Source organism: Leptonychotes weddellii, chromosome 9 (genome assembly GCF_054177405.1).
Source record: "Leptonychotes weddellii isolate Sample4059 chromosome 9, ASM5417740v2, whole genome shotgun sequence".
Classification (NCBI taxonomy): Eukaryota; Metazoa; Chordata; class Mammalia; order Carnivora; family Phocidae; genus Leptonychotes; species Leptonychotes weddellii.
This window is the reverse complement of record NC_138377.1, coordinates 28,182,256-28,203,787: the sequence shown is the minus strand read 5'-3', so window position 1 is coordinate 28,203,787 and position 21,532 is coordinate 28,182,256. Positions and strand designations below refer to the sequence as shown.

The 21,532-nt window shown below is 44.2% G+C and overlaps 1 protein-coding gene and 1 non-coding gene across 5 annotated transcripts in view; one reads left to right on the top strand and one right to left on the bottom strand.

Annotated features, from left to right (window-relative positions):
- The window catches only part of SUSD6 (sushi domain containing 6), a 93,214-nt gene that overhangs the window by 19,420 nt on the left and 52,262 nt on the right, over positions 1–21,532 (top strand). For 3 of the 4 annotated variants that reach the window (XM_081830343.1, XM_081830346.1, XM_081830345.1), the window contains exon 2: positions 21,400–21,527. In XM_081830343.1, coding sequence (XP_081686469.1) covers positions 21,407–21,527 — 121 coding nt within the window. In that variant the 5' untranslated portion in view covers positions 21,400–21,406. Of the gene's footprint in view, positions 1–2,184; positions 4,176–21,399; positions 21,528–21,532 lie in introns of those variants that run through there. The other variant, XM_081830344.1, reaches the window with a different exon arrangement.
- LOC115941736 (U6 spliceosomal RNA) lies at positions 10,567–10,673 on the bottom strand. Its single transcript, XR_004076463.1, has one exon. It is a non-coding gene; the product is annotated as a U6 spliceosomal RNA (small nuclear RNA).

Below are 21,532 nucleotides of genomic sequence, written 5' to 3'. Positions count from 1 at the left end.
ATGGAAAATGTGCTCATACTAGAAGGTTACCAGGGTTCTTGGGGAATTGTGAGGCCAGATGCCTGTGTGGTGAATCTTCCCAAAAGGAGGATGAAAGGTGCCTGGTCAATAGGGAAGCTTATAGCTTAAAAAAATAGACAATTAGGGGCAACAGTGAGCAGACCTGTTGGACTCAGGATTTGATTTATTTGTGTTAATGGCATTTGTATTGATTGAGAAATTTGGGGGTATGAATGTATTCTGCAAATACAAGCATTCTCTTTTTTTACTTTGTCACTGATGGGGCTTATAGCTTATGTTGCATTTTCCCTTCTAACAATAGAATCTTACATGAAATTAAAAGCAGTGTCTTCCTTTTCTGACTTCGGTAGAATTTTAAGCATCGTGCCTACCCTCTCCTCAATCCCCTTTTATTTCTCAGACCCACCTAGGACTGTGTAACAGGTTAGTTACTAATATGGCTGTGGGCTGGGACCAGTTTTAGCCAGCTGAATTCCCTGCAATCCAGTTTAAGTCTGTGGGGCACTTCTAAACTTACTGGAATTTGAGGTAGGAAGTGTGGTTGCAAAGGCAAAGCCATTTAATTGTAGCTTATATGAAAATAAAACCAGCTTGAATTTTCTTCTCACAAACTTTCTGTGAAACACCTCTTTAGATCTTTTATTTTTGGCAAATGGGTTTCGAGGTGGCAGCCTCATTACTGTTGGATGGAGGGGTATAATAAGCCAGTGGGTGATTTCCCAGAATTCTGAGCCTTTGAAAAATGCTATTCTTTTTGGAAAGTAATAAGTGCAGAAGCCAGGCTGCCTGTTTCCGATTTATTCCTTCTTCTTATCCTGTGCTCAGCTAGTAAATACTGTGGTCTCAGTCTGTCTAAAAACAATGGCTTATATTTGCTTAAATTTCTATAGCAGTTTAGAAATGAAATTTAGCCCTTTGATGATGATAATGGTGATGATGGTGATGATAATGATAGGCACTAAGTAGCAGATACATTGAGTTGTGAGCTAGTTCTTTCCAAGTCTCCTGGGAAGAAAATCACTAACTCACTATATGTGAAGGTCATGGTGTTGAGTAGAGGAAGAAACAGCCTTGAGTATAGAGAAATCATCTGCCCAAAGGTTATACTTGAGAGAAGTACTTTGAATGAAGTGTGTTTTCTGTTTGGATTGGGTGTGTTGTTCTTTTGAGAATGCTTTTTACAATGGTATAATGGTTCCTCTGAAACTCATAGCAGGATTCTTTTTCTACCCTCTCCTGTATTTACAGCTGCTTTTTCCCTAGGGGAGCATTCATCTGTTTTAAAAAGCAGAGAGAGAAAACAAGAAGTTCTGTCAGTGATGTTTGGAAATGAACTGCATTTGTCTTTCAGGAAGGCAAGTTCTTAAGGTTTGCTGTTTGGATGAAAGAAAAGGAAGTCTGGCTATAGTGTTATCCCCCAGCGCGCGAGTGCGCGTGCACACACACACACACACCCTCTCCACCCAGAGGTTCACACACACACACACACACACACACACACCCTCTCCACCCAGAGGTTCACACACACACACACACACAACACACCCTATCCACCCAGAGGTTCACACACACACCCTCTCCACCCAGAGGTTCCTTGTGGCAGATATGAAGGAATTTAGGACGCAAGGTACCCATTATGGTCCCTTTGTTGTATTAGACCAAACATTGCTTTTCAGCCCCTGAGTAAGTCTGGCACTGGCACTCGAGGCCAGGATTGTACTTGGATATGAGGTCAGAGGTGGTATCCAAGGGCATTTGGGACAGGAAAGAATTCTGATCTTGAGGATGTTTTCATCATACTGATGCTTTAAGGCCTTGGAGCAGAGGTTTGCCAGGCATCTAAATGAGGTTAGTAAATGGGCTTAACTCTAGTGCCCCTTAGCCTCTTTCCACAGTTTCCACCAGCTAGCTGGTTGTTTGGCATGCATCTTTGTTTTGTTATGAGAAGAGGAGGAATTCTGCTTTGCAGTTGAGTAACTGTGCCTTCTATTCAGATTCTATAGCGGGTTACACTCGCAAAGCTAATGAGTACTTCCAGGGTGCACACATGGATCCAGAGTGGGTGGGTGGCAGGCTGGAGGCTGAGGGACCTTCATAGAGCAAGTGCTGTTGAAGGCAGATATGACACTAAGGGCAGCTGTGCCCTGAAGTTCCAGTGGCTTGGCCCCCTGGCTGCTGGCCCATCCCCCAAGGCGAGGCCAACTGAGGCCTTCAGCTTCTCTAAAATGACTGCTTCCCACAGCTCATTTAGTATGATCAGCCAGATGAGGGGTGGGCTTCCTGGGGAAAGGGTAGGAGAGTCTTAATTAAGCTTGCCTGGTTTGGCAGTCACTCAGACTCATCTCCTGTTTCTGTGTTGACTGATAGTCCCCTCCAGTTTTCTGAACAGCCCTCCTTCATTTCCAAGGGGGGGCCCATTTTTGCTAAACCTTCCCTCAAAAACAAACCAACAAACACTCCACAAAAACTACAACCTACCTTGATTATTGCTGTGTGTGCCTTCTGCCTCTTTTCCAGCGGAGGCAGGTAGCCACTCTTGCTTTTTCATGAGTTGCTCCTGCCATGCTGGAGTTCCTGGAGGCTGATGCTGTGGAACTTCCTCATCCGGCAGAGGGCTGGACATGAGCCGAGCCTTGGGTGCTCCGAATGGACAGAGCACAGTGGAGAACAGTGCTGGGGCTGGCACTAGGTCTGATGGAGCTCAGTGGTTGGATTCTGATGGGGGGATATTTGAGGGAACTCTGCTTAAGTGAAGAGGTAGGAGAACTGAGTTCTGGTTCAGCCACCAGCAAGCCATGTCCCTGGGCAAGTCATGGCCCCTTTCTGGACCTTAGTTCCCCTCCTAAAATGGATAGATTGGACTTTACAAGATGACCCCAAGACCCCAGGTTCCTTTAGACAGTAATGTGTTAGGATCCCCACACAGACCCATGAGTCTGCTCCTGGTCAGGGTGACCAGAGGCCAAAAAGGCAGAAAAACTTGCACTTCCCAGTTCTCTTTTGCCTCCAGGCTTTTGCACATGCTGTTCCTCTCCCTGGAGTGCCCCTTCTTACAGTCAGTGTCAGTTTAGACCACTCTTTGCCCCTGTACTGGTGGGGTGCCCCTGCTCTGTGCTTCCATATCACTCGGTGCTCAGCACTTACCGCACTGTGTTAATGTCTGTTTCCTTGTGCTTCCTGAGGACAGAGACCCTGTGCTGTCACCACTGCACTCCCAGTTGGCCGGTGTGGTGCCTGGAATGTGGTCTGTGCACGCAAATGCTGAATGATTAAATGACCCCTCCTGGGCCAACACACCCAGTGCTCTCAGGGAGCTGTTCTGGCTTTTCCCCACCTTACCAAGCCCTCTTTCTGATGAGCTGTGTGTGGGTGCAGGAGAACCTTGGATAATGCTGAGAGTTGTTTTCTAGGTTCATCTCAGTGTGGCAAAGCATTAAGTGATGTTGCCACCCTGCCCTGGGGGTGCTCTTTCTCGGTGTTGCTTTGACCAGGGATGGATCTGGACTTTGTCCTGCTCTTCCCCATCTGCAGCCCTGAGGGTGGGGCAGGCAGGCACGTGCAGATTGCTGTTGCTGCCAGCTGCCTGGGGCTGGACCATCTGCTGCTGGTGACAGTGGGTAGGGTGAGGGGTGAGCAGCAACCTAATCTCCTTCACTGCGCGGACTACTCAGCAGAGTCCAGCCCCCTTTCTCCCCACATTTTGTCTTCTGTTCCAGTGCTCTGTTATGCTACTCTTCATTGAGGTCTTGTCTTTGTTCCAGCTGCTGCTCCCCACCACTGTGCTAGGAGAACCCTTGCTGCGTTTTTGTTTACTCTGTGTGTGTGCCTTGCCCTTTAGCCCGAGCCCCCAAGAATCTTTATGTAATGTAAGACAGCCGCAGCAAAAAGAAAAAAGCAAAAACAGCAAAAAACAAACTTTAGAAATGAAACCTTGGACCCCTGTTGGTCTCTGTTCAGATGTAAATGATGAGACTCTTCCCATCAGAGTTTGTACCTTTGGGTTCACCCCCCCATTTTCTGTCCCTCCTCCCAGGGAATCTTTGAACAGCGGGGGTGGGCTGAGTCACTTAAAAAAGCTCTAATTTTGCTTGTGTTTTAAGTCTTGCCTCTTTCTGGCCTTGTGTGGACGTAGGAAAGAGGCAAGGGGAAAGAAAGTAAGTAACCTGTCTCTGTCACTCTTGATGACTCTGGGTTTGGAGGTTTTGAGCTGGGGGTGGGTGTGTGTGTACGTACGTACGTCCACATGTGCACAAGCTGCACCAGGAGGTGGGATTAGGGGGAATGTAGACAGAGTCTTAAAGTCATCTTTACCAAGTGAAGAGGTGACAGTGCAGAGAACAGAAGGCAGCATACCCTAAGCTAGGACTTCTCGAACTTGAACAAGCATAGGAATCACCTGCGGAATTTTATTACAGTGCAGATTGTGAATCAGGAGATCAGGGATGGAGGCTGAGATTCCAGCAAGTTTGTAATAAGCTTCCAGCTGATTGCCCGTGCTGCTGTTCAATGACCCATAGTTGGAATAGTAAGTCTACCTCCTACCCCTCCTCCTCCTCTTAACACCGATTAAAAAGATTGACCTGCAGAGGGCAGGAGGGAGGCTAGTAAAGGACTTTTCATAGTTTAAACCTGAGGGCCTGGGCTGGCCTTTCAGCCACTGTTTAGAGCCCTTTCCCATGGCTCTTGCTCGTGCCTGAGTTCCTGGCTTCTCTGGAGCTCCCCTTGGCCCAGTTTGGTTCCCACAGTATAAGAACCTCTGTCCTTCAGATGGTGGGTGTGCATACTCACAGTTAAGACTGGATCTTTCCCCTTTCTCTTTGGCTTATTGTAAATAGATAAGGCCAAACCTAGCATTTCAAATAGAACTTTTAGAACTGGAGGAACTCTTTTTTTTTTTTTTAAAGATTTTATTTATTTATTTGAGACAGAGAGAATGAGAGACAGAGAGCACGAGAGGGAGGAGGGTCAGAGGGAGAAGCAGACTCCCTGCCGAGGGAGCCCGATGCGGGACTCGATCCCAGGACTCCAGGATCATGACCTGAGCCGAAGGCAGTCGCTTAACCAACTGAGCCACCCAGGCGCCCCGAACTGGAGGAACTCTTAAATTATCTTTTCCAATCCCTCTGTTTTACTGAGGAGGAAACGGGCCCAGAAAAGTTTTGTGACATGTTCAGAATTAGCTAGTGGCAGAGCTGTAGTTAAAAGCCAGGTGTCTGAACTCCCAAGCTCCTCTGAGGGACTCTGAGCCCGAGTTAGGGACTATGGGAGGATCAAAGTGTTGTTCTGGGGACAGGTGTTAGGACAAGAGGCTTTCTAGCGATGTGAGGGAATTTTACACTATATGCACAACTAAGGTAGAACTGCGGGCATCTGTTACAACTCAGCATTCATTCACTTTTGCCAGGGTTTTCACCTGCAGCACTGTTGACATTTGGGGCCAAATAATTCTTTGTTACGAATTCTTTGTTTTCTTGAATTCTTTGTGAAACATCATAGGATGTCTAGTGGCCTCCCTGGCCTTTACCCACTAGCTGTCAGTAGCATCGCCTCCCCCGAAGTTAGAACAATCAAAAATACCTCTAGATGTTGTCAGATACCATGGGAGGGGGCTAAAATTGCCCCCAGTTGAGAACCTCTAGTTCAGGCAACAAGTATTTTTGGAAGGAGGGTCCCTCTTGGGCTACACTGGGGTTTTTATGGTGTTTGTTTGTTTGTTTGTTTTAACTGTATGTTGGTCTCAGGGTTACAAAGGGCATTTACACTTTAGTTTACAGTTTAGTGGGGAGACCAGACCAGCCAATGCATGGGACAGATAAATTGCCATCTTAATGGTCCTTCCAGGATGCAGAGCTGCAGGCTGGACTCTAAAGAATGTGGTGCCAGCCCAGGGTACTTAATGAGGAGATTTTGCTGCCCTGGGCTGGATTGCATAGCTTAAGAATTGAGTAACTCTCATTCATATCTTTATTCTTACCTACTTCTGCTCAAGCAGCGCTCTTCCATTCTGAAAAAACATTTCATCTGAATCTGTAGAGGCCAATCAGGCACATTAACCAGCAGATATGTATACCTGAAGGCAGGGCGCCTACTCAGGCCTGATGCTGGTAAGGCTAACTCATTCCTTAATGAGATTTACTTTTTATTTCTAAACTTGATTTTCTTTTGCTATGGGGTGAATCCTCTGATAGACCTTTCTTGTCTCTTTACCATTGTGTTAAGCAATATTGATATAAGTCTACATAAGAACTACAGACTTTAATGTTCTGAATATGTAGGTATAAAACATGGTTAAGTGCCCCTCTGTGTGAACCTAAGAAAGGGTCTTTACCTCTTTTCATTCTTCATAGGATACTGTACTTAGAAATGTTTTTAAGGCCACTGAGCACTTCCTCCCTCCATCTTATGCTCAACACAGGCCTCCATGAAAAATGTTACTTCAGAGCACAAAAAGCATTAGTGATGGGAACTTCATAGTTCTTGTCAATTTTTCCTTAACCAGTGCCAGACTGTTGTTTTTCCCATTACTTTCAACATGATGCTCCATTGCCTCCTGGGTTGCATTGTTTCTAATAATAAACCTGCTATAATCCTTTGCTCTTTTGAAGGTAGTATGTCTCTCCTTACCCCTACCTGTTGCGGCTGCTTTTAACATTTTCTCTATCACTCGTTTTCAGCATTTTGACTATGGTGTGTCTTGTGTTTTCTTTTTGTCCTTCTTGGGGTTTGATGAGCTCTTGAATCTGTGGGTTTATAGTTTTCATCAAATTTGGAAGATTTTCTGCCATTATTTCTTGAAAAATGTTTTTGTGTCTACCTACCCCACCCCAACACACACATACACGTTATGTGTATATGTTATATATATATATGTATGTATGTTAGGCTGCCTGATAGTGTCCCACTGTTGACTGATGTTCTGTGTATATCATTTTGGATAGTTTTTGCTCTGTTTTCGAGTTCATGATTTTCTTCTTCTACAGTGTCTAATCTGTTAAGGCTATTCTATATATTTTTCCTTAAGATATTTGTATTTTTCCTTCTAGAAGTTCAATTTGGTCTTTATTATCTCTTCCATTTCTTTTGTCATCATGTTCATGCCTTCCTCTCTCTCTTGAACACATGGAGTATATTTATAATAGAGATTTTAACATCCTTGTCCACTAATTCTATCATTGGGTCAATTTTATGCCTATTTCTATTGTTTCATTATTCTAGTTATGGTCATAGTTTTCTGCCTCTTTGCATTCCTCTTAATTTTTTTTTTTATTTGAACCTAAATATAGTGAGTTTTGTTTTTCTGGGTGCTGGAACTTTTTGTATTCCTTTCAATACTTTTGGGCTTTGTTCTCAGAAGCAATTCAGTTACTTGGAATTTGTTCGATCCTTTCATTTCAAGGCTTGTTTTCTCGCTTTGTTAGGGTGGGTCCAGAACAGCCTTTAGTCTAGGGTTGGGATGGTCCCACTATTAAGGCCAAATCCTTCTGAAGATTGCATCTGATGCCCTGTGTATTAGGAGATTTTTCCACTTTGGCCAATGGAACATGAATATTTCTGGCTCTGTGTGAAATCTGGGGGTTTGCCACCTACTTCTTTCCGTTCATTCTTTCCCTAGCATTGCTAATTTCCTCACACATATGCACAGATGAGTACTCAGCCAAAGGCTCAAGGGGATCTCTCTACAGATCTCTGGGGCTTTTTCTCTTTGTGGCTTCTTTTCAGTTATTTTGCCCTGTAAATTCTAGCTATGTTCGTCTCCCCAAATTCCCAACTCTGTCTCTGACTCAGTGAGATTGTTGAATTCTTTCAGATTTCTCCTCTCTACTCTGAGTCCTGGAGGTAGGGCACTAGTAGGGTTCACTGCATTGCCTTCCCTTTACTCAAGGATCACTGCCATGTGCTGCCTATCGTTGAATGTCTGAAAACTATTATTTCATATGTTATATCTGGCTTTCTAGTTGTTTAAGGAGAGAGAATAAATCTAGTCCCTGTTATTCCATCATGACTGGAGGTAGAAGTCCCTCAGATTGTCACCTCAGACCAATTTTTAACCTTGGATGTCTTTTTCCTCCTGTGTTCACTTGTTGAAAAATGGATCCATTGAGACAGATTTTGAGAATTCAACCAGATTCGGGTCATGTCAATTTGCCACACATTTATTGGACACCTGTGTCCGAAAAAATAGCATGGTTCAGTACCATGCTATACATGGTACAATCTGTAATTTTACCTGTATTTTAATGCTGCACTTTCTTACCAGAAGGCTGGGTGTGTGCTTCCAGGTGTTATCCTGACATGAACATGCACGTATACACACACTTTGAGTCTCCTCCTTGTACCTCCTGACCACGTTCCCATTTAACCTGGGCAGCTAACTGAACTAATAGGCACAGTGGATGAACAAAGAGCAGGGGCCCAGCTGCCTGTGCATGAGTTAGGTCCAGATAGCCTTATGTGGGGAGGGGAGGAGCGTTAACTCACTTTGTGCAGTGGCCCTTCCACCTTACCTAGTCTGACTCTGTGCTGGATACTATAATAAACTCTTCAAAAATGTGTAAATCATGGATTCTGAAATTCTGCGAAACAGGTTATTGTTACCCCCATGGTATGTGTGACAAAACAGAGGCTCACAGCAGTTAAAACAGTACACCTGGGACCTGTAAGAAGTGAGAGGCAGAATCAGGATTTGAGGTTCCTTTTGTGTAACTTTAAAACCCACATTGAATGATCCTGTAAGTAACAGTTTCATTTCTCTCTTCTGGGATCCAGCTTACTTCCATGTTTTGTCTTCAGCATTTTGGCTATATATCAGCCATGTGTTTTCATTTTCTACCTCATATTGTAGTTATTTGTATATGTGTCTTATCTCCCCCAGTAGACTGTAATCTCTTGTAGGATATATGCTTTTCTCCATCCTTGTACCTTTCATAGAATCTAGAATATGTAGGTGCCCGATGTAGGTGTTGAATGAAGTCAGTAAGTTCCTTAACAAAGATATTTGTGAGGAATGGGTCCAGATGCCTTGTCTGGAGGGAAATACCAGATTCCCTCATTAATTTATGATGTTTCTTTCTCATCTGCTGTGTTTATCATAATCCCTCTTACCATCTTCCAGGGTGTAACCTGGACTTTATGAAGTTCTTTGTTTGGTACCTCTGCCTGAACTTTAACTAACTTCTAATAATGTCCATGGCACATCATGGACATCAAATGACTAATTTGAGGTAACTTTTAGAGTGTGTGTTTGGAGATTTAAGGGAGTATCTGTTGAGAATTAGATTCCTTTCTTCTCAGGTCCTGATTTAGAGCCCCACATCTGGAGAACCAAGTATGATGGAGCTAGAACTGGAGCTTGTAGGCCTTGGTGGAGGGTATAAGTGGAGGCAGAGGCGTGGGACTAATCAAAGGGGAAGGAACAATAGGCAAGTTCCTGTTTCTTGTTTTTGCTTGGGGCCTCATAGTCCAATCTTGACAGCTTACAGGAAGTTTGGGTAATTTGCGAGGGAGAGGACAGGAAGAGTCATGGTTTGGTTATAGATTCAGAGGCTTCTTGGAATTTACGCAAGATGGAGGAGAACACTTGGAACCAGAAGACAGTGTCTTGTTTGGCTTAAGTGCATACCTGATTGGGGCTGCTGCTATTAAGCTTCAGGAGATGGAGGTAAAGAACATGCTCCTAGAATCCTGAGCCTGAACCAGAACCTCAGAGGAAAATAGGTAGACATTTGAGTAGAAAGGAGGAAAATGGCAGGAAGTGGGACCATATTCATGGAGAATCTTAAGGCCTGAGAGACACGAGGAAAGGTCACTTCTGGCCCTGCTGCTAGGTTGACTGTTTCCACTCATGAATCTTACAGATGTAGCAATTTTGGGGTAGGGGTGATGGGATGGAGAGGCTTTTTTGTTGCTGTTGAACAGGAAGGAAGCAGGTAGCTCTTTTGATACTCCTCCCCAGCTTCTCCCTAGTTTGGCCAACCACAGCATGTGTGGGAGTGTCAGTTCAGAGCGACTCTCCAAGCTATCTGGGTAGTTCAGGAATCTTAACTAAAATCCTTGGGTTAACTGAGTAGGCACAGCTTGTAAGATACGATTTCCTTCTAGCCACCCTTCAGTCTTTCTTCTCCCTTCTTTTCCAACCCCCTGCCCCCAATAGTTTTGCCTTTATTGTGTCTACTTTCTCACTTTGAGTTCATGTTAAGATCAATATGATCTACCCTCACCACTCAAATGAAACTGCTCTTGATGATGTCATTAATGGTCTCGTGACCAGAGCAGTCTTCATCTTACTGGACCTTCACTCCCAACTCCCCCTACATCCTCCTTCACTGTCTCTGTCCCTCCCTTAACATTTATAATGCACAGGGCCTGGTTTCCTTGTACTTTTTGGAGTGTCTTTCATGGGCTCTCCTTCCTGGACATGCTCCTTTAAAAAGTTATTGCTCTTCCCAGGATTCTGTCCGTGACTTTCTTCTCTTCTCACTCTAACTCTCTTAGGTGAGTCCATCTGTTCTGCATGATTTCAGCCATTACTTATAGGCTGCTAACTCCAAGCTCAAAGTGCTCTGCAGAATTTCATACTCATTTCTTATGCAGGGGCCATGCTAATCTTCTCTGGATTGTTCCAGTTTTAATATATGTGCTGCCAAAGCGAGCACCGTACTCATTTCTAATTTGCCTGCTAGACCTTTCTACCTGAATATCCTTGAAGTAACTACAATTCAACATGTCCAAGAATAACCTGAACTCAGTTTATTACATTCTTCACTAAAATCTGCTTGTCCACCTGTGTTCTTTCTCTCCTTTGGTAGCTTTCACCATTTACCCTGTCACTTAGGCCAGAAACCTCGGCGCCACCCTCTATTGTTTTCACTCATCCCATCCTATTAGTTTTTGGCATCTTCTACAGCATTTGGCACATCATGGACATCAAATGAATAAATAAGAGGAAAAGTTTATTAATTTCATCTGAATTTAATTATGGTTTAGCTAGCACTTTGGTTTTGATAAAGTTGAATACTTAGGGTTTCACTGTGACTTTTGGGAAGGGCATTTGCTTTTGGCCACATTCATACTATATTAAAGGGGGGCCAGTTTTTTATTTAAAACAGGAACACTTGGTAGAGGGATTAGTCATTATTAGAAATGAATGGATTAGGGGCACCTGGGTGGCTCAGTTGGTTGGGCATCTGCCTTTGGCACAGGTCATGATCCCAGGGTCCTGGGATCGAGTCCTGCGTAGGGCTCCTTGCTCAGAGGGGAGCCTGCTTTTCCCTCTGCGTGCTGTTCCCCCTGCTTGTGCTCGCACTCTGTCAAATAAATAAATAAAATCTTAAAAAAAAAAAGGAAATGAATGGATTGGATTGGCCACTGTGCTATCTTTTAGGGCTGCTCTAAGGAGCTGCTGACAGTTAAAAAAGAGGTGGGTGAAGTCAGAATGTTCTGGCCCAGAGGGCCTTGTCCTTGGTGTTCATGGGAGTAGAAGCAGTGTGTCATGGGTGAACTTGCCACATGCTGTGGGTTTAATGCAGGAATAGGGAAGACATTTCCATTGGGGAGGGTAATATGCCCCTTTTTATTCACTGATGGATTTCCTAATCGTATCCTAGTGTTTGTGACATAAATGCTGAGGAGGTGTTTGTAACTGTCATGTTTTGCCAAGTTTATTTTCCTTCCTTTCTGTCTAGCCCCTTAAAAAAAAAAGGAGATGGTGACTTAAAATCATAGGATTTTGGAGCCAGAGAAGCTCTAAAGGGAGTGGTCATCTAGCTCAACCCTTACATATTCAGAAAATAATGATAATAATAATGATAGGTGGTAGTAATTCGAATACCTACCATGTTCGATGACTCATTAAATGCCAGGTGTTATGTTAAGTGCTTTGTATGTATTTCCCAGTATAATACTTACCCATGAGATAGCTATTATTAGTGCTATTTTATAGATAAGGAAACTGAGGTCCAGAACGATTGGATAACTGCATTGGAGTTAGGTATGCTGAAGCAGCTATTGTGCAGAAAGATGAATTATCTTGCTTGCTCAAGGTCAGGTTTTCCAGATAGAGGCAGAACATGAGTAGAATCCAGATCTCTTGACCCCAAACTCAGCATATGTTTTTATTTTGAGCTGAGAATTCATTTTTTGTGGTCATTTGTGTCTCATTTCTTGCTCAATCCCTTTTAATTTTAGTGAAATTGAATGAAGTAGAGGAAAGGGTGGTTTAGAGTTGGGGTTTGGGTGAGTTTTTTAAAGTTTATTTTTAAATAGGCAGCCTTCCCAGACTGACTGGGAATGTAGCAGAAGGCCTGAGAACCAGGAAGTGACACAGACCTGTTTATACCATGCCATTTGGGGGCCTTTGGGAAGCCTTCACAGAGATGGTAAAAAGTAAACGTAAGTGCATTAGCCAGTTCTCTTGGGTTTGCTATTTTTGACCTGGAGGAGGTGTTTCCTGCACAGCTATGAGTATTTTGGAAACCAAAACCTAGCACCTAAACATCTTGATTGAAGGTATATAGATAGATATTTATTTCTTGTTACCAGACACAGCATTCAGCGGGGTCTGGCAGACAAAATTACCACCTTTTTTTTTGGTCTCTTTCTCTCTGCCATCCTTTTGGTGAATTGCTTTTCTACATTTCTTTTTCTTTCTTTGTAATTAGCACTATACATGCAAATCTGTCCTGAGAGCTCACTAGGTATGTGCATGATTTTCAAGGTCCAGTTCAACCTTTCTCTTTCACCTCTCCCTAGTCCCACTCAGCAGTCTTTGTTCCTATCTCCTCTGCATTCTCATAGCACTTCAAACAAACAAACAAACAACCCTTTTATTGGACCCTCCTAACACGTTCATGGTGTTATATAAACATAGAATTCCTTGCACGTAGACTGTGAATTCCTTGAGAGTGAGGAATTCATGTGTGCGCCACACTTCATCTCTGTGATCACCCAAGCCTTGCACTGAAGACAGCCAGTAAATATTTGCTGAATTGCAGTATAGTCACAGCAAACACAGAGCCCTAAGAAGTCAGATTTAGCAAATCAGCTTCCCAGACTTTATTTGCCCAGTGGGTATTGAAGCCTGCTCCACTCAGCTCTGATGGGAACCCAGCAGAGGGGTGTGATGACACATAGATACATCTCTGGGGTCTAGGAGCCAATTATAGCCCCTTCTGCCAGGCACGAGTTTTGCTACCTGGCCCAAACTTCAGGATTTATGCCCCTTTCCTCTCCTGTTTTATGTCTGCTATGACTTTGCTTTCTTGTATTTCCTACACAAATTATGTCTTTTGGGTTTATCTCTTTTCCCCCTTCAGTGAACAAGTAAATGTCGAGCACTTTGGGGCGTAGAACGAGGCAGAGTTGGTGGTCTCTGCAGGAATTTACTACATGCAGTAAATGCAGCATACAACAGTTAAGTAACTATGAGCAGGCCCTAGGGAGGGATATGATTGTTGTCCCATTCATGGTCCAGGCAGTAATGCTTTGGGTTCAGAAGGGCCTTCCATGCTTGTGGGCTGAATTGATGAGTTTTCTCAGAAAAGATGCAACTAAACTTGACCTCGTATTTGGAAAACAGAAGATCAGGAAGCCCTTTGCAGTAGGAAAACAGGAGGAGAATAGATTTCGGCCCCTTGGATTTGATTTATCTGTGAAATGGGGGTAATGGCACCTATTTAATGAGGTAATGAGTGTGTGTGTGTGTGTATACACATATATGTAACAAACATGTAAGCTCTGTGCCTCATCCTTCCCTACAACATGTTCAGACTGGAAAACCTCCTAGGTCCCCCTGGACACAAGTATTGCCTTAGTATAGTCACATACATAATTATTTAATTTGGGGGGAGGGAATGCTAAGTTCCTTTAAAAATATATTTTTAGAACGTCATGGGGGAGAACCTTGGAGGTTCACTGACTGTGTTTTGAGCCTAGTTTCAGGGCATATGTTTCTAGCCCAGCTGAAACAGTGCCCTTCGGGAATCCGGTGGGTGCTCAATTATAGCCTTTTAGAGCAGGAAGGGGCCTTAGCCAACATTAATTTGAGTGCCCACTGTCCCATATGCCATCTTGCATCCTTCACGTTTATCTCATTTCCGCCTCACAACAACCTAATGAAGTGTGGGTATCCAGTTTATAGATGGGAACTGAAAATAATTTGCTCTGGACTACCTAACTAATACTGTCCAAGGAGAGCAGAGATTTTGGCCCAGTCTGCTAGAATCTTTCCACGATCCCAGCCTCCCTGAGAAGCCTTAGTTGAACTGTTTTCATTTTACTGATGAGGAAACAGAGGCATAGGGAGGTGGTGTGATTTGTCCTAGTTCAGCCCATCAGTCATTGGAGAAGCTGGGACTAGAGAAGAAGTGGTTTCCTGCCTTCAGCGTTGGAAATTTACAGCCTGAGCCAAGTTCCTGCTCACAGCCACTCTGCCTTCATTCTCCTTTTTTTCTGTCCTGTCTTGAGTCTGTGTTGTTTTGTTCTTCTGTCCTCTCTTGAGTCTTTTCTTTCTGGGCCCCTACAGCTCTGCAGTGATCTGTGTGCATGCGTGCGCGTGTGTGCGCACACACGGACAGAGGCTGGGGTTTTTTTGTTAGAAGTTTGTTATTTTTGGAAAGCACTTTAGGAACACTGTGTATGGATGGCCTATACAAATGTGCTGATGGATTGATTAAGCTCTAAATGGGAAAGTGGAGTTTCCTGAGTTTGCTGCAATGCAGAGGGAGATGGATGCTGAGATGAGTCTTGGGAGATGAAGGGGGAGAGGACTGCTCATGCAGAACAAAGAGGATGGATTTAACATTTCTTCCTTCCAGTTAGAACTTTTGTTGACTTATGTTTTCAGAAGAAATATTTCTGGGCCCCTCCTATTCCCTAGAAGACATTCCAGATTCTTTAGAACTGAAAGGGCATTTGGGGATCATCCAGGCCTACCCCCTGAGGACCAGGAAGAATAATTTACTTGCCTGAGGTCAGTCCACTGTTGGTTGGTGGAGCAGGGACTTAGAGCTGTCCTGTGCATTTAGGTCCATGCTGCAGTCATCCTGCTGTTAGGTTTTAGAAGAGATGTTGGAGACTGTTAAAGAGAGGCTTAGGGTTGGGGCTGGGGTAGTGTGTCTGCTGATCTGCTATCTGAAGCTGGAGGAGTATGGTAGGGGTAAAGTGTGACAACAGGAGGATGTGGGGAGCAATTCTGGGGAAACCAGACAAAGATACAAAGACTGTCAAAGCAATTTAAAAAAAACAACCTCTAACCCCTACCCTACTCTGGCTTAGGTGGCTTATGAGGAAAGCTGAGGGTTATTTTGGGATTTCTAGGAGGTGAATTTTAACAAGAGTTTGACTTTGTGTCTTTTGGGCTTTGGAGCTGGAGATAAAAAGGAAATGGATGAGGTAACATTCTGGCTGTTACCAGGGATCTCCAAGTCCAGTAGAAGACTTTTGTGCCTGTTGAAGCCCTCACATGCTGGTGGCACAAAAGAAAGGGGAAGATATAAAGGTTAACAAGATTGGAAGGAGTCACGGGGGAGAACAAAGGAAACTGAAGACCTCTAGAAGTAACTTCATTTTTTCATTTTGGAGGGAAGAGTGGGAGGTATTAAGATCTCATTGCCGTTTAGATAGCTTTTGCTGCTGTGGCCCAGCTGTTTCCGGGTGAGTAGGAGGGAAGTGGAGGAGACGTGGAAGGGAAGAAAGGGAGCAGTAAGGGAGGCCTTCCTGGCATGTTAGCCACTTCTCTTATCACACCCTCTGGGGGACTTTGGACTTCAGTGAGTTAGGACTTCTTATCTTTACACTCCATAAGGTAATTAACTGGTTAAATTCTGGTCACGTTTCACAAACTGCTGTCTTCCCCCTCACATAACAGCATTGGAGTTGGTGAAGATGGATAATCAGAGGAGCAGACTTTCTTGTTCTAGACTCTCCACTACCACCATCCCCTTTCTGGACTAGGTCTGAAGCAAGAAAAGGATTTATGTTGGTTTTACCCATCCAGTTCCCTCTCTTAACTAACGGAGAGATGGGTCATGGTTTAGGAAATAATCTGTCCTGAAAATTAAACATAGACTGAGGCTGATCTCATAGAACTGTAGAGAAACCCATTTTGCACCTGGGAGCCAAGTTTGACAGAGTCAGGACTCTTCTCTCCACAGAGGAGAGAGCTCAGTAGAGTGTAACAGGACCCTGCTACTCCCGCAGGACCGTGACATTCTCCACAGGGGTGGGCCCCGAGGCAACCAGGCACACGGGCTGAGGAGATCTGGGCCCTGAGCTGTCTCAGGGGCAGGGTGCCCTGGTTGTTTCATGGCTGGCCCACCTGCTGCTGCTGCTTCCCTAGGCTGTGAGCCATTTTTGAAGGTGACTCCCAGGATACCTTTAATCTTTTCAGGCTCTTTGGTTAACCTGGAAGCATCTCTGGCAACAGTAAGCAAGCAAACCATGTTGACTTTGGGCTCGTGTTACAGGTTACCCTTTACTCCAGAAGCCTGTCATGTTTTCATCATCATTTTTTATGGGCAGTTTCTCAGATAGCCCTTGGCTCCTAGGCCAAGACTGTAGATAGAAGGACCCGAGTCTTGCCAGTTTACAGAGTTGTCCTTTGTATTTTGTCCCTTTTGAGCCTCACTAGAGAGTAGGGAGATAGTTAAAGCAAGCAACAGCCCCATTTTATAGATAAGGTTATAGAGGCAGAGGTGAGGTAAGTGGCTTCCGCATAATCAGAGCCATGGATCCTCATAGAGGATTATTCTGAAAGGAAATGAGTGTTCATGATGTTCAGCAGAGCACAGTCATCTAGCTTTTAATGTTCTGAGTTCACAGAGGTGGGAGAGACCAGACGCTGACCTTGAGGGCTTGACATTCTAGCTCGTGGGGTCTCTTTTTACCACATACTATTGGGGCAGCAGCACCAGTCCCAAGAAAGAATATCAGAAGGATGAATGCAGATTTTCCACGACTCCTCCTGACCCCATATTTTAGAGGGGAAGAGGTGTGTTACGCAGAGAAGCTTGGATGTTGTGGTGAATTCTCTAGCTGAGAGAGACCTTTGAGCCTTTTTTTAGATGTGGAAATGGAAGCCAGGGAGCCTTCATGACCAGCCAGTTGTTTGGTAGCAGAGAGGGGACTGACTTGCAGCCCTGGTTCCTCTCGTCTTACCTCTAACTTTAAATGTTACATGCCTTGTGAGGGTGGATGATTGCCAGCTTTGAACATGAGGCTTAGTTCCAGGCTCCTCTTTAATCACAATTTTTTCCCAAAATTTTTTGTGGTAAAATACACGTAAAATGAAATTGGTCATCTTAACCAGTTTTAACAGTGCAGTTCAGTGACATTAAGTGCATTCACATTGTTGTACAACCATCACCACGATCCATCCATTTCCAGAACTCTTCATCTGGCAAAACCGAAACTCTGTTCTCATTAAGCATGAACCCCGTATTCCTTTCTCTCAGCCTCTAACAACCAGCATCTACTTTCTGTCTGGGGAAGAAAGGTACCAAAGGAATACTCAAGTGAAATGGATTCTTCTTCTCCTTCTCCTCCTCCTCCTCTGTCTTCTCCTTCTCTTCAAGTTTTTGTGTGTTTCTCTAGGGGTAATGAATATCTAGTTAATTTGTTCTGAAGTGTTTTTCTTTTCACTTGGTCTAAAGTCACAATTCAAGGACAGGTTTTATTTTATTTTTTTAATTCTGTGTTCAAAGCAGATCCCTTCTTAAAATGATGAGATGTATATAGTGACCCTTTCTCCACAGTAGCTGGGTTCTCCCATTCTGAGCAATACCCTGGGGTTGTAGGGCTTCCCTTATCTCTATTACTTCTGAAGCACTAACTCTTGGCCTAGCCTTGCATGTAAACACTCCATTGACTACCCTCTGTTCATCTTTTTTCTTTGCAGAGCTCCCATTGTCATTACCCCTATTTGTTCTGCACTTGATCAGTTCTTAGGCTTCATGGTGGAATTGGTCCTTTGGCCCAGGTAGCAGCTTAAGCAGTAAGGGAGGAGTCAGGTGTTTCTTTAAAACTAAACAGGAGGTCGTATGTATGCATTTTCTTCCTAATACTATATTGGCTCCTCCCCACAGTATTCATGAGTTTGGCAAGCATTTGTTCCCTGTCTTTTCTGTTAAGTAATTCACAGTCCCTGACTTTACATTGAGTCTGGTGAGGTGAGACAGATAAACAGAGAGATGTATTAACCTGTTAGAGGTATAGTCATGGCAGGGTGCTCAGGACACTTTGGGAGTTAGAAGGGGGTTAGTCCTACTGGAGGTGGGCCTGGTGTGAAGTGTCAGAAAAGAATTCCTCCAGGAGGTGACCCTTATGCTGAGCCCTGAAAGTGACTGTATTCCGGGCAGGAGGAGCAATCAGGTTTATTTGAATGTCAGTCAGTTTGTTGAGGGAGGAGACAGGCGGTCTGTAAGAAAACCTTGCTACCTTAATTTTATCTATTTGAATAGGTAATACATGCACAAGATACAAGGCTTAAGGAGATTAAAGGGGAATACATACAGTGAAAAATGAGTTCTTTTCCTGTTAATCACTCACTTCTCCTCCCTGAAGGCCATCTTTAGCTACTGATTTCTTGTGCATCCTTCCAGAGAGATTTTCCGGGCATACAGGTGTGTGTATGTGTATCCCCTTTAAAAATACATGTGTACTCACAAATGGTTTTCTTCACGTGCTAATTTTGGAAGTCGTTCCATATATGAGTACAGACTGACCTGCCTTGTTCTCTTCAAACCAGTGCACAGTATTCCATTACATGTGTGTATGACGACTTGTTTAACTTGTCTCACTTCAATCTTTGTCCAGTACAAAGGATGCAGTGAATATCTTACGTCTGTATCATTGCTCATGTGATTTTTGAGGACAGGTTCTCAAAGCAGAACTGATAGGTTAGAGAATGTGTGCATTTTGGGGACAGATGTTGTCAAATTGCCCTCGAAAGAGCTCCACATTAATTATAAAATACTAAATTTAAGATCTTTACCACTTGGTGCCCCCCTGCCCCGCCTCCAAAATCCTTGCCAGAGTGATCTTCCTAAATGAATTTGGTCTCGTAACTTCTTTGTTTATAATCCTGTAAGCTCTACATAGTTTTCACTGTAAAGTTTAAATTCCTTAGCTTAGCCCTTAACTCTGCTTCTGCCAAGAGCGCTGTGCTCCCATTGTTCTGTTCCACTTGTATTTGGTACCTTCTTTTTTTCCTTCTTTTTCACTAAACATACGCACTAGCAGTCAGCATCATCTCCTCTGGGTAGTCTTTCCTGATGACCTTCACTTGTGCACAGAACATCTAAGCACCACTCTGATCCAGCCTCATCCACTCACTGCAGAAATATTTGTTGTGCACGTGCTGTGATGTGGCACAACCAGGTGTTATTCTCAATGATCCACTGGTTGTTGCCTTGAGGGGATGATGACTATCTGGTAGAGCTACCTGCTGTGAATGAATCCAAACTGGCAGCACCAAAGGGCCTGTTCCTAACTGGGCATATTCTTTAACCTCTTCTGACCTTGGTTTTGGCATCTGTTGGAGGAGGTGAAGCCTGATGACCTCTAAGGTCTTATTAAGCTCAGGCCTTATTAATAATTACAACAGCAATAGCAGGCCGTGTTTACTGAGGACTTGCAAAGTGCCAGGCACTGCCAAGTGTTTTGTCTGATCCTGATCTTTACATCAAACCTATGAAGATGTATGGTTATTGTTCCCATTTTACAGATGAGGAAGCTGAGGCTAAGAGAATTATTTGGTCACATGGTCATAATAGAGGAAACAGATTTGAATTTCGGCATTCTAACTCGACTGTTCTTAACCACATAAATGTATACACATTCCACATATTTACACACACACAGTTTTGTGTACTGTTTTGGGTCACTTACAGAATCTACCCCCAGACCTTTTCAGGAACCATCCCTTTTCTAGAGCTTTAAAGGCTCAAGTTGGAGCCTGGGTAAAAGCTGTGGACAGAAGACTGCTATAGTCACAGCTCTTTGGGGTAGTGAGTAAGGTTAGCTCTGTTCTTGAACCCCTGGCTCATGCTCATTGAAGACCTTCATAGCTGCTTTTCCTTCATACTGAGACAACTCATGTTGCTGTTTGCAGTCACTCTCTTTAGCAGGGGATGCAGGCCTGAGTCAAGGCTTCAGACACAGATGGAAGGCAGGGCTGGTTAATATCTCTGGCAGAATCGCAGGGGCACCCTTTATTAGCGTTCTCGATGGCAGGCTCCCTTATCTATTTACATAAAGCCTTATTTATGGAGAAGGAGGTGTGTGTATGGAATTTAAAAAGGGACTGTAATCTTATTTGGAATACCTGTTATAAACAAGGATCAATGAAATCAGATGAGTTAACTAAAATTTAATAGGCCTATATCAAAATGTATCTTCAACTTCTCTGAAGGCATGTAGAAAATAATCCCTAAAAGTCTTGACCCCTGATTTTTTTTTTTTTTTTTTTAAGACTCTGGTTCCTAGATCAGATGAGATTGGGCGTGTTCAGGGTGGGATGGCCGTGGACTCTGATTCCTAGTCGTCTGAAGTCATAGTCTGAACTAGAGGCGGGGGGCGGGGGCAGTTAACAATTACAGTCCGTCCTCCCCCTAGTCGGTGTCAGGTACCGTCAACAGGTGTGGCCTCTGGGGTCACAGGTGTGTCAGGTGAGCCTGGATTAATTGGTCCGTTTTTGAGGTTCGTGGCTGTGCAGTCAGCGTCGCATCCTCAGGGGCTCATCCTGCCTCTGGCAGTTGAGCAAGCCTAGCCATGGGCCCTTGGCTCCCGCTGCTGCATTCCTTCTCTAGGCGGTGTATTTCTCCCTTTAAGACACATGTTCCCTATTTTTTTTTTCCTTTCGGTTGGTTGAACTCGCTCTGAGTCCAAGTGGCCAAGGCAAAGCCTGACTCAGGGGTGTAGCTCTCTGTCAACAGCTGCCTCTCTCCTGCTCTCTGTTGGAGGCTTGGAGGTGGTGGGGCAGAGCCCGGGCAACTTCTGAAAGCTCTGTGGTGCCTGACAGATCTCCAGGTGAGCCTGCGCTTGTCTCCTTGCCCTGTCACAAGGATCTGGCTCCTGGATGTGGATGCTGATGGCAGCTTGCTGCAGGCCTCGGCATTTCCCCAGATACACGTTGAAAAGCCACTTACGTGCCTGTCCTTTCTTGGCAGCAGGAATTCATTTACTAGAATTCTTTCAACTTTGTATGTGATTATAGCTTCCTTACCAAAGTGCCTACTTGCAACAAACTTATGGCTGAAGTTTTCACTTATGTCTTTGTTTTTTTGTTGTCCTGTTTTTTTTTTTATAGGTAAATCTACCCGTGGCTGACTTTAGAATTCTTACTTCTGGCTTTTAAATTTTTTCTTTTTAAAATAACTTGGACAGATAAAAGATGTGCCATGGCAGGATAGCACCAAAGAGCACCGCAGCGTTGGCCGTGGCCTCCGCGGGACATGGAGTGTTCCTTCCACTGGTGATCCTTAGCACCCTCCTTGGAGACAGCCTTGCCTCAGGTGGG